Source organism: Sodiomyces alkalinus (assembly GCF_003711515.1).
Source record: "Sodiomyces alkalinus F11 unplaced genomic scaffold SODALscaffold_10, whole genome shotgun sequence".
NCBI lineage: Eukaryota > Fungi > Ascomycota > Sordariomycetes > Glomerellales > Plectosphaerellaceae > Sodiomyces > Sodiomyces alkalinus.
In genome coordinates, this window is record NW_021167088.1 from 484,087 (window position 1) to 495,390 (window position 11,304).

Consider the following 11,304-nt stretch of genomic DNA (forward strand, 5'->3'; position numbering starts at 1 on the left):
TCGGTACTTCCTCCACGCGCAAAACGCCCATACAAACTCATGTAGCTTAGGATTAACATTGGTCCTTGCTGCGCTGGCCAGTGCATGAGATCTTTGAAGCTGCTCCCGTCCCGGTCACGCTCCGTCGCTCCATCGAACCTTCTTGCATCACAAGACAAAGCAACGACGGCCACCACCATCACTCATCGGCGACAGTGGCCTATCCACCGATTACCATCTTGTTTTCCGCTTACCTGCCTTCTGCATCAGCATCATACTCATTCCTTTTTGGAGCTGATCTTTCTTTTTTTCCAACAGCCAGGCGCAATCTGTTCCTGTTGTTCTCCGCTGCTCGCGCTTGCCTCTTCCCCTAGACGAATTTCCTCGTGCCCCAATCAAAACCGGCACCTTATCTATACAACAGTCGCACCTTTTCTCGTCCCTGCTCTCCCTTCTCCGTCGTCATGCCGGGAAAGACTCCCAGTAGCAACGGGAATGAGCCGCTCGAAAACGGTGTCAGGAACGGACAAGACGTCGAAATGAAGGACGGGAAGTCCAAGGGCAAGAAGGGTGTCAAGGACAGCGAAGAAGAGATGACTGTTGTTGTACCGCCCACGAAAGGCTCGAAACAGTCGTCTGGCGGTCCAACGCCCGATACCGATGAAGATACCACCATGGATGAAGATAAGGTCAATGACGAGGCCGTTAAGGTCGACCCAGTTGCCCAGACTGTAGCTGGTGGGTGGTTGAAACATTCACACTTTACCTCTCTGCCTGGAGGTTCATGTCAGGTCCGGATGCTAACACTGTTGACTGGTTCTAGAAATAAAGGGCAACTTCGCCTTGCTGGACCGAGCCGTTGCCTTATTTGATGCCCGATTTTCTCTCCGAGCACTGCGGTCCATTTCGCTGTTCCGCAAGCGCCTCGACCCGGATATCATTGCCCAAGCCATCGTGGATACTTTCCCTGCGATGGTCACATCCGGACTTGCTGCCAAGCAGCTTCTTATTGCCATCGGCCGCGAAAACATGCCATTGGGTCGTTCTGGCAGCTCTGAGATGGAAGTCGACAATGAGTCGTCTGCGAAGACACCCAAGAACGGCGCCACGAAGGAGGTCAAGGAAATCATTCCCGAGATTGACATCTTCCTCGGCATTCTCATACAAGTGTATCTGTTCGACTCGAAGCAGTTCCAGCGCGGTGCCGAGTTCTCGAAGTACCTTGCCGACCGTGTTCAATCTCTCAACCGCCGGACATTAGATTCCCTCTCGGCCAAGGTGTATTTCTATTACTCGCTCTTCTGCGAGCAGCTCGCGCCCCAGCCTCCGTCTCCTCAGTCGCCCGTCGTTTCGATCCGTCCAACTCTCCTGGCAGCTCTGCGTACCGCCGTACTTCGGAAGGACATTGATACACAGGCTTCTGTCATCGTTCTCTTGTTGCGCAACTATTTGTCGACCTCCCACATCACCCAGGCTGATCTTCTAGTTTCTCACACCCAGTTTCCCGAGAATGCGGTTAACAACCAGGTTGCCCGTTTCTTGTACTACCTGGGACGAATTCGCGCCATCCAGCTGCGCTACACGGAGGCACACGAGCACTTGACGGCTGCCACGAGGAAAGCCCCATCAAGCGCCTGCGCTGCGGGTTTCTCGGCCACCACCACCAAACTGCTGCTCGTTGTCGAGCTGTTGATGGGTGACATTCCAGAGCGATCCACTTTCCGGCAACCGACTCTCGAGCTGGCTCTCCAGCCTTACTTTCTGCTTGTCCAGGCTGTGCGTATCGGTAACCTGGGTGATTTCGAGACGATCATTGCTGATCATGCCGATACCTTCCGGCGCGATGGCACGTACACTCTTATCCTGCGCCTGCGGCAAAACGTGATCAAGACCGGCATCCGCATGATGTCACTGTCTTACTCTCGTATCTCGCTTCGCGATATCTGCATTCGTCTGCGCCTCGGTAGTGAAGAATCAGCAGAGTACATCGTGGCCAAGGCTATTCGCGATGGTGTCATCGAAGCCACTCTCGACCGAGAGAGGGGCTTTATGAAGAGCAAAGAGGTCGGGGATGTATATGCGACACGGGAGCCTGGCGAGGCCTTCCACGAGAGAATCCGTGCCTGTCTGGCCCTACACGATGAGAGTGTCAAGGTATGCTTCTTGGACCCCTTGCCTTAACAACAACTCCTCAATGAGGGCAACGAGCTGACGAATTCTTCTCCCCTTTAGGCCATGCGCTTTCCTATGAACCAACATCGCCTCGAACTTAAGAACGCTCAGGAGGCCCGGGAGAGGGAGAGAGAGATGGCCAAGGAGATTCAAGAGGGAGACCTTGACGAAGATGACCTAGGCGGCGACTTTGACGGGATGTAGATGGGGTTCCCTTTTTTCGTTGTGTTATCAAACTATTCGCCCAGTCCGCCCAGGATAAGTAGGCCCGCGGGTCTACTTGTGACAACGCATGGGTTTGTTTCTCTCGTAATATATCCGTCGGCCGAGGGGAAGGGGGAGGAGCTTGGGTTCTCGCTTTTTTTGTTCTTTTTCTTTTTTCCCCCTCGGATAATAGACCGCTTGAGGTGTGAACAAGCCTGTGTAAGGGTCGTTCCTCTGTTATGCTGATGGCGGAGACGGAGGGACACCTCAAGTGGTTTAAAGGGTACGGAGGATCGAGAGAATGGGAGATGCTTTCTTACAAGCACCTGTAGCATGTAACATGAGCTGCATGGATGCGCTCGATTGTACTAGATAAGGCAATTACTCGGCATGCATATTGGCAATCGATATCTTCATTACACCGTCTTATCCTTTCTGGTTGTTGGGTTGGTTGATTTGAGCTGAGAAATGAAGAGTGAAGGTCCGATTCCAAAGCAATTCAGTGCCGCATCCGGGATGGGTGTATAGAGTAGGTACTCAACCTATTTTTCATTATCGGATCCGTGACTCGAGCCCAGATTGCCTCTGGGACCTTGTGAAACACTGGTGGGTAAAAAGGGAGGAAGCAAGACATCAAAGGAAGCTATCCAGAACGGTTAATTAACTCTACTTTTCATTTATTTGTCCCCCACGCGATCTAGTGACGAGACCTCGTCCGTCCCCCGCTTCCAAGACCCGTTGGATATCGCCGCCCGTTCAGGATGATGGGGATCTGCTTCCAAGTAGGCGTGGGCGACGGCACCGTCACAGCCCTCCACATCTCTCGGATGCTAGCCCGCGTAGCTGGAAGCATGCTATACTGCAGGCTGTACAGCTTCTTACGGTTAATGGGCGGGACAAATTTGCCTGTCAAGAGACAGAGAAGCACGCCGGGCGAGAGGTAGTGCTTGCGGATACGGCTTCCCATCCGGAAATATTGATGGAACATGGCTCGGAAAGTGAGGGGAATGGACTATAGGCGATTAGATGCTGACAACGACGGAGGAAACACGCCCCAGGGAGAACGCAAAAACGAGGGTGGGGCAAAAGAAGTAATTACCTTGAGGTAGATGACGGATGTTGGCGGGTCGTTAGGGGCATTAGAATTAAGCTTATAATGATGGGTATCTCTGAGTTCAAATCGGATTCCGCCTTCGGTCGTCAGTTCCGGCGTAACATACCAGCGAGTAACAGTGTGCAAACATACCCGGAAGCCGTCGGGGGTCCTTGACCCGGAGCATGAGAGCAAACAGGGGAAAGTGGTTCAGACAGGAAAGCAGAGTATCAAAAACAGCCTTGAGACTGATGATGACCATTCGGGCAATGGCGAAATTGAGGTAAAAGACCACGACAGTCGGAAGGAGGAAGAAGAGGAGCGTAAAGAGGATGGTGCCGACGAGTAACTGATCAAGGTCGTAGTCGCACGAGTCGATACGGTTACGTAACACGTTGTGCTTCTTGCCGCGGAAGAGGTGGAAGAGAGAGATGAGGATCGTCAGCTGCCAGTGATAGATCCGGGCAGACGCAAGGTAGAACGAGTGGATGTGGACGGTCAAGACGGACAGCAGGTCAGAAAACATGGCAATGGGCATGCTTGCTCCTGCGAGGCTGGAGAATCCGATGAACCAGACAATGTGCGGCAAGGCTGGCTGTAAGGTCTCGATGCAGCCTAGAAGAGTAAGAGGTCAGCGTTCCGAGCTATGCCAGACACTCGAGGAGATGTATGTGGAGAACTCACTCGACCAGTATTCGATGACCCAGAGGAAAAGGTCACCCAGAAACAACGCCAGCTCGCTGTTCAACTTCAAGCCTGCTGGCCAGCCCATCAGCCATGATATGCTCCGCTGCAGGGCCTTGACGGCGTAAGTTCTCAAGAGATGGCCCATCGTATTGGCAACCCAGTCCGCGTTGTCGATGATGTAGGAGCCGAGAGCGATGCCGATGATGACATCGTTGGCCACCAGCCAAAGGCTATTATAGAACCGAATGTACTCCGGATGGCTCGTCGTAATGCTTCCCCAGTTGTTCTTCCGCTGGCGCAGGGTCATGTACTGGAGCGGCCAATAGCAGAACTGTTGTAGTCTGATCTCGATCTGCTGTGCTGTCGCTGAGATATCTTTCAGCGCAGCATACCGCGGCCGTGCTCGCCACTCGAGCACCTGGAGTAGTATCTCTGCAAGAATTCTATGGGTCATCAGGAGATAGATGAAGCCCCATTGTATGATGGGAAAGACGTAGAGCAGGATCATGTCCCAGATATAATCCCGCATGGTCGCGGCGTGCTCGACGACACGTTCCGAAACGCTCAATGTCCTCTTAGGCCGCGTTCCGATCAACGAGACGTTCTTCTGCAGCAACTGCTCCACTTCCCAAGCCCAATTGACCTGGTTGACGATCTTGGGCAGAGCCTTCTCCTTGGCGGAAGGGGAGCGCTGGATGATGCTATGCAACTTGATCTTCTCGACCAGCTTCCTTTTTTGTGCCTTTTTCTCATCCTCCTGCCGTTCATATTCAAGCTCTGTTTCGGTCTCCGGGGCGCCGTGCGTGCTGTCGTGGTTGTCCAAGGCCAGCGCGATGGGGTTCAAGGATATGTACTGCATCCGCTTCGGCAATGGTCTGTCGTAGAGTATGATTTGAATGCTGGTGGCCTGCGCACACGTAACGCGGGGGACCTTTACGGGGCCGGCGGTCGTAGCAAGGAAGAGGTATGGGTCCAGAACCACGGCGTCGCCGGCGTTGGTGAGACCGAGTACGTGCGTTGACGAGTGTCCGCATCGCTCATACACGGTATTGACTGGGTACGGTGAGTTCTTGAAGAGGGTGCCGACTTTCAAGGCGAACTCGACGTGGCCGGCCTAGGCGATCGTCAGTTGGATGGACAAGTCGCGAGCCGATAAGCAAGGGGGGGTGGAGGGGGCGCAGAACACAACGAACATCGACATGGTCAAGGATAGCCACAACGAAGACATCCAACAGCGAGTTCCTCCATCCCACCACGACACCGGGTGACTCGGACCGTTGGATGTCTGTGGGCCAGAAAATCCTCATTAAGCCATTGCTCTCTGGCATGACCGCAAGCTGCGTCGAGGTGCAGCACGGTTAGAAAGAGCCCCGCCGCCGCAGTTGTTCTCGAGCCGAAACGCCGGGACCGAGTTTAGGGTGCTGCGCAAAGTGCCATCGTCAGCCAAGATACTGTCAAGTTCCACGTGCCCAGAGGAATCGCATGAAAGAGGAGGGGCCACCGTTGGTCGAGGTCGGAAAGGCATTGACGGGTCGGAGGACGGGATAAAAACGGCAGGGGAACTGTGGGAGGGTAAAAGTCGTACCAAGCGTGCCTCCCTTTCTGCCAAGCGTTCCACGGGAATGACGACGAGGCAGAAGACGAAGGTGAGGACAGCAAAACCTTTCGCGGCGCGAGTCTAGAACCAATTACCCAAGGTTTGTCAGGAAACACGACATGCCACGAAGGGCAGCAGACCGAGGAGGACTAAAGGGGCTTGAAGGGTGTATGCTCACAACGACTCCGTGATCCCAGGCAAAGATGGCAAGTTCATAGAGGCGAGTAACGAGGTCCCATCGAGCGGTGGTGTAGCCGGCAACGAAGATGGCAAGGCTGAGGATAGAGAGGGGGTGCATAGAATGGCTACTGTTCTGGGCACCGCATGCCGAGCTTGGGAAAGAGAATGCCAAGGCAGGGAAAGCGAGAGCGAGACCCAGGTGAAAGGGAGAGAATGCCGAGAAGTGTGGGGGAAGCGAAAGCGCGTGGGCGTAGGTAGATCGGGAGGCGCAAAAGCTTGCGGCGTCGGAGGGGTGAGGCACGAGGGACGAGACTTTCGAAGCTCAGGTCAAGCTTGAAGATAGTTATTTGTCCGTAATTTCGAGCTCTCCGACGTTGCGGGTGCTTCGCGGTAAGAGAGAAAGAAGCCTAGGCGAACACTCGGCCGTTATCCGTATTTAGTGGAGGGCTAGGCTGGACTGGGCTCTTGCTTGTCTGCGAATACGGATACAGGTCGGCACCAGGGGTGGGTGGAATTCGATAAACGGGATTTTGGGACTGTAAATTTGAGGATCGCAAGTCAAAAGCTCCACGGTACGGTGCGAAAGATGGTGCTCGTCGTCCGGCGTAAAGGGGGGGGGGGGGGGGGGGGGGGGGGGGGGGGGGGGGGGGGGGCCATGGGAACGGGATCGGGAAAGTGATGGGGTAGACTTGGCATGTCCGTGTCCGCAATTGGCTGGACTTGGTTGGACGTGAAGCCGTCTTGTCTTCCCTTGCCTGAGGTGTCTTGGAGGGACGTACCTACGTGTCTCATGTACACATGTACACACGGGGATCCACTCTCTTATTTTTTCCCCCTTCTTGGACGGATCGGGAAACTCACCAGCCACAGCCACAGCTACAGCCACAGCGTCACTAGGTACCTTACGTCTGTCCATTTTTGCCCTCGATGTTCAATCAGTCTCCAAACAGCGATGAACTTTGGAATATGGAGAGATGGTGCCAGTTGTGTACCTAAATGTGAATAAGCAATTAAAGTTGAGATGCGTCTAAAATCGAAATATATTTCACATGTAAGCACATAAAACGCTCTCCGTGGCTCCAACTTGTACCCATTTCCTCACCCTCCCAAATCAGTTCCTTGAACACCAAGTATCCCAGTGAATAATTGCAGTCCTGCCGGGGGTATGAAAGGCTCATTGTATTCCTGCGGTTTCCTATCAGATTCGAGTGGTCGTTTAAAGAGGATACAGGCCATCAGTGGCCATCAAACTCACATTTTCGTTTCATGTGTATGGCGTCGTTCTCCTTCTGGTCTTCCCGTGCCTCGTCGACCAGCTTGTCGATTCCTCTTTCCCTTATGGCCGTCTGCTTCCCTGTGAGCCGTGTATCTGTCCAAATAACCATAGAAATGCGACATACCGTTAAGCAACTTTGGTAGTTCTTAAACAAGTCGGCGCACTCATTGTTGTCACTGCCGACACCCCGGAGGTATTCTGTATCGTTAGTGAGCCTCTAAGGAAAGCCTTGCCGAACAGGAGGCGCAGGTCAACATACTTTCGCTGTACCACTTTAGAAAGCATGTGTCGTAGCGCCTAGAAAAGAAAAAATAGTAACTGATGAGCCCTCTTCACCTCGTCACTATGATTGTTGGGTGGCATCGAACGTCGAACGTACTCTTTCACCTCGTTGCATTCAGGTGCAAGAGAGGCTGACATCTTGGCTGAACTCAAGCTGCTGCTCGGAGACAGCAAATTGGATGGGGGAAACAGAGAAGCACGGGAGAGATGGATATATGATGAAAGAAGATGAGGCTGTCTACTTTCAAGAAGAGTAAAGTGACATGGACGGTCAGGTCAGTCTGTCAAGTTGAGGTAAAGGTAAGGTAAGGTACTTGGTAAGAGACATTCAGTGACCTTCAGTGCCAGCTCAGAAAATGATTCGTCAAGAATTTGCCAAGACTCCCGGTGTAAGCTCCCAACTCGACTTGCTAATTCCAGTATCGCCGCTTTTAGCAACTACCTACCTTACTGAAATCAGAAGCCCTGATAAACCAGCGACAAATAACAATACCTTCATATTTACGGGAAATCATTCTGCTGGATTACTCGTACTGAAACCATCATCCTACTACCTCTTGTTGTCTCAACTTCGTAACTTGTAACCGAGGGAGGTACGAGGACGAGTGGCCCAATGTGCTGTACACTATCGATAAAACGGGAACCCTTCTTATCTTATCTCCGCTTCTTTCAGACAGGCATTGCAGGAAATTTGGGCGACGACCAGCGTCCTCCAAACAACGCTCGAGTCGGGACCTAAACACTACCTACCGTCCCATCGTCAATCTAGCTACAGGCCGACTGTCGCCATGGCTTCGCAGGAAGGCTTCAAGGCTCTCCAAGAAAAGGTGCAGTCCGCCTTGGTCTCGACCACCCGATCGGCCAACCGACTCGCCGCCGAGGACCTCTCCTTCCAGCGGACTGTCAACCCGTCCGTCGCCGACGACCTCGACGACCAAACCACACGCCTGCTCGAGCTTTCGTCCAAGCTTCTCAACTCGGCCGCTGCGGTCTGTGGCCAGGGCAAGTTGCCGCCGTTGGAAGACGCAGATGACGTGGATCTGCAATGGCGCAAGATTGTCGATCTTCTCGACACGATGTTAGAGAGAACGGATCGTGCCCTTGACGAGTTCACCGGCGTGCTGAAGAGGAAAGATGCACCTGCCGCGGATAACGTGAGTCTCTTTGAAGAAAAACCGAAGAAAAAAATGATGCCAATTCAGAAGGCCTGGCGCGGATTTTTTTTTTTTTTTTTTTTTTTTTTTTGCTTTATTGACCCCATGAAAAGCAGACCCAACAGGCGAAGAAGCCCAAGACCACGCTCGCCTATAGCATGCGAAATGCCAACATGGCCAAGCCCCAGCTTGAATTTGAGCAGCCAGTCGACAATAATACGCAGTGGAAACCCATTCTTACCAAAAAACCACACGGTACGGTCGGGCTGGACCAGAGTCTTGTGAAGATTCAGAGCGATCCAGGCTTCGTTCAGTATGACTGTTCCCTTTCCTTACCCCGACCCCTACCCGACCCCTACTCTTCACCCGAAACGCCTGTCGCTGGAGGCGCACTTGATAGAGCCATCTACACCGTTGTGTGGAGCAATATGCGATTCTAACCGATCAACATAGGTACAGACACCCGTACGAGACCGAGATCTTGCAGGCAAAATACCCTGCACAAGTTTACCAGTCCACCGACCCCGTTCTATACAAGCCGATAGATAGCACCAAGGCCATATGGGTAGACAGCTACGAAGGAGTGTTGAACATGCTAGGGGAACTCAAGAAGGCAAAGGAGATTGCAATCGATCTGGAACATCATGATTACAGGTCGTATACCGGCCTTCTCTCTCTCATGCAAATCAGCACGCGCGACCAGGACTGGATCGTCGATACACTGAAGCCGTGGCGCCACCGGCTCGAAGTGCTCAACGAGGTCTTTGCGGACCCGAGCATTGTGAAGGTGAGATAATGTCCCGAGCAGTTGCCCCTGCGTTCTCTAAGCTTATTCGACATGTAGGTATTCCACGGCGCCCGCATGGACATCATTTGGTTACAGAGAGATCTGGGTCTTTACATCAACGGCCTCTTCGACACGTACTTCGCTGCGGATATTCTTGGCTATCCCCAAAGGAGCTTGGCGTATCTTCTCAAGCGATTCGTGGACTTTGACGCGGATAAGAAATACCAGATGGCCGACTGGCGTATCCGGTAAGTCGACCGTGGAATCTTTCAACATTTCTTCTCAGGGTTAACCAAACCTAGGCCACTCCCCGAGGAGATGTTCTATTACGCGCGATCCGACACCCACTACCTGCTCTACATCTACGACATGATCCGAAACGAGGTCATCAAGGCTTCCGATCGGAGCAAATCGGAAACCGACTTCATAGCGAAAGTGGTGCAGAGATCCAGAGAGCAGTCTCTCAGCCGGTACGAAGGCGCGAGTTTCGACGCCGAGACAGGCCAAGGTCCCAAGGGCTGGTTCAACATTCTTCTCAAGAATCCACTGCCCTTTTCCGGGGCACAATTTGCCGTCTACAAGGCGCTCTGGAAGTGGAGAGACGAGAGAGCCCGTTCCCTCGACGAGAGCACCGGATACGTGCTCCCCAATTCTACCGTCGCGGATATTGCTCGGTACATGCCGCCTGATGCGAAGGCCCTGCATAGCTTGATCCCCAACCACGCCGTAATCGCCAAACGGGCGGTCAACGATATCTGGGCCCTCTTCCAGGAAGCGCGAACCCGGGGTGCCAACGAGCCGTCGTTGCTCGCGTTCTTTCAGGACAGAAGTCTTGAGTCTGTTCCTGAACGGACCTCCCAACGCGATACGGTGGCAGCACCGGGCTTGGTTGACGAGGCTCAGTGTGGGAGAATGGAGCGTTCTCAGCTCTACGGAAATGTGCCACCGAGTACGATGTGGGAGTCGAAGGCACCGGCTAAGAGAGACGGGGAATACGTTCTATTGCCGTGGCAGAGGTTACTCCAAGCCGTAACGGCGAACCGCCTGATAACGACCACGCCGGTCGACGTGGAGATGGTCGATAAAGATGCCGCAGCCGCAGCCGAAGCCGGTGGTGCGGCACTGAAGTCATGCCCCAAGACACAGGAGAAAGAAGAATCTGCGAACGAGGAGTTCACACTAAGAGCCGGGGTCAAGCGTAAGAAGACGGCGGGCGAGGAGGAGGAGGAGGAGCAGGAGGATGACACGAGTTCCGAAGAAGACTCGGACTCGGACGCCGACGAAGAGGATGCGGGCGGCAAACTCAACGAAGCGTCCGGGGCAGACGAAGGGGAAGAGGACGAGTCCGACGCAGAGGAGGAGATTGGACTCGAAGACGAGGAGGCCCAGCGCGCAAGGGAGAAGGCGGAACGCAAGGCCGCCAAGACCAAAAGGAGGGCGGCGAGACGGGCAGAAAAGAAAGCACAGCCGCCGAATAAGGGGAAGAAGGCGGGGAAGGCTGCGGGGAAGGCTGCACGGGAGGCTGCTGCGGCGGCGGCGGCTAGCCAGGCAGAGGAGAAGCAGGTGCCTTTCGACTATGGGAAGGCCAGCACAGTCCTGCACGCAAACCGAAATGGGCAAAGGACGCAAGGCAGGAAGACGTTCGACCCCTATTCCAAGACGGGCGAAGAGGGTCCCAAGGGCGCGAGGAAGGCCCCGCCGCTGCATGGTGGGAGGAGCGCTACATTCAAAAAATAGATGGTTCAGACAAGGAGAACAGGGTCCAGGGAGTTCGAGGGCGAGCGTGTATAGGCTGGATGTGTCTCTTGGGTCGCCTGAAATCAAAGGAATGCTTCTTCATTATTGCATGTTCCGAATGATGACATGGCCAATTGCCGCTGACCATTGGACTGA

General features: G+C 53.8%; 4 protein-coding genes across 4 annotated transcripts; 2 read left to right on the forward strand and 2 right to left on the reverse strand.

Moving 5' to 3' along the window:
- Positions 1 to 32: 32 nt before the first annotated feature.
- SODALDRAFT_328193 (26S proteasome non-ATPase regulatory subunit 3) lies at positions 33 to 2,812 on the forward strand. Its single transcript, XM_028610623.1, has 3 exons — positions 33 to 717; positions 803 to 2,133; positions 2,212 to 2,812. The coding sequence occupies exons 1-3, from the start codon at positions 444 to 446 to the stop codon at positions 2,353 to 2,355; spliced, it is 1,749 nt and encodes a 582-aa protein (XP_028463609.1). The 5' UTR covers positions 33 to 443; the 3' UTR covers positions 2,356 to 2,812.
- Positions 2,813 to 3,052: 240 nt separating this feature from the next.
- Positions 3,053 to 6,030, reverse strand: SODALDRAFT_337096 (phosphatidylinositol N-acetylglucosaminyltransferase subunit GPI1; the record flags this gene model as incomplete). Its single annotated transcript, XM_028612649.1, has 7 exons — positions 3,053 to 3,367; positions 3,455 to 3,546; positions 3,602 to 4,063; positions 4,133 to 5,249; positions 5,329 to 5,472; positions 5,721 to 5,813; positions 5,911 to 6,030. 7 exons carry the CDS (start codon positions 6,028 to 6,030, stop codon positions 3,053 to 3,055), a joined length of 2,343 nt encoding a protein of 780 aa, XP_028463610.1.
- An 861-nt stretch (positions 6,031 to 6,891) lies between these two features.
- On the reverse strand, positions 6,892 to 7,760 carry SODALDRAFT_328196 (hypothetical protein; the record flags this gene model as incomplete). The annotated part of the gene is made up of 5 exons (XM_028610624.1): positions 7,568 to 7,760; positions 7,448 to 7,485; positions 7,313 to 7,386; positions 7,164 to 7,258; positions 6,892 to 7,097 (listed from the first exon to the last, which is right to left on the reverse strand). Coding segments are annotated over exons 1-4 (248 nt in total), but the record flags the coding sequence as incomplete, so codon positions are not given.
- A 498-nt stretch (positions 7,761 to 8,258) lies between these two features.
- Positions 8,259 to 11,148, forward strand: SODALDRAFT_282873 (hypothetical protein; the record flags this gene model as incomplete). The annotated part of the gene is made up of 5 exons (XM_028608364.1): positions 8,259 to 8,624; positions 8,741 to 8,937; positions 9,078 to 9,411; positions 9,469 to 9,659; positions 9,714 to 11,148. 5 exons carry the CDS (start codon positions 8,259 to 8,261, stop codon positions 11,146 to 11,148), a joined length of 2,523 nt encoding a protein of 840 aa, XP_028463612.1.
- Between the last annotated feature and the right edge of the window lie 156 nt (positions 11,149 to 11,304).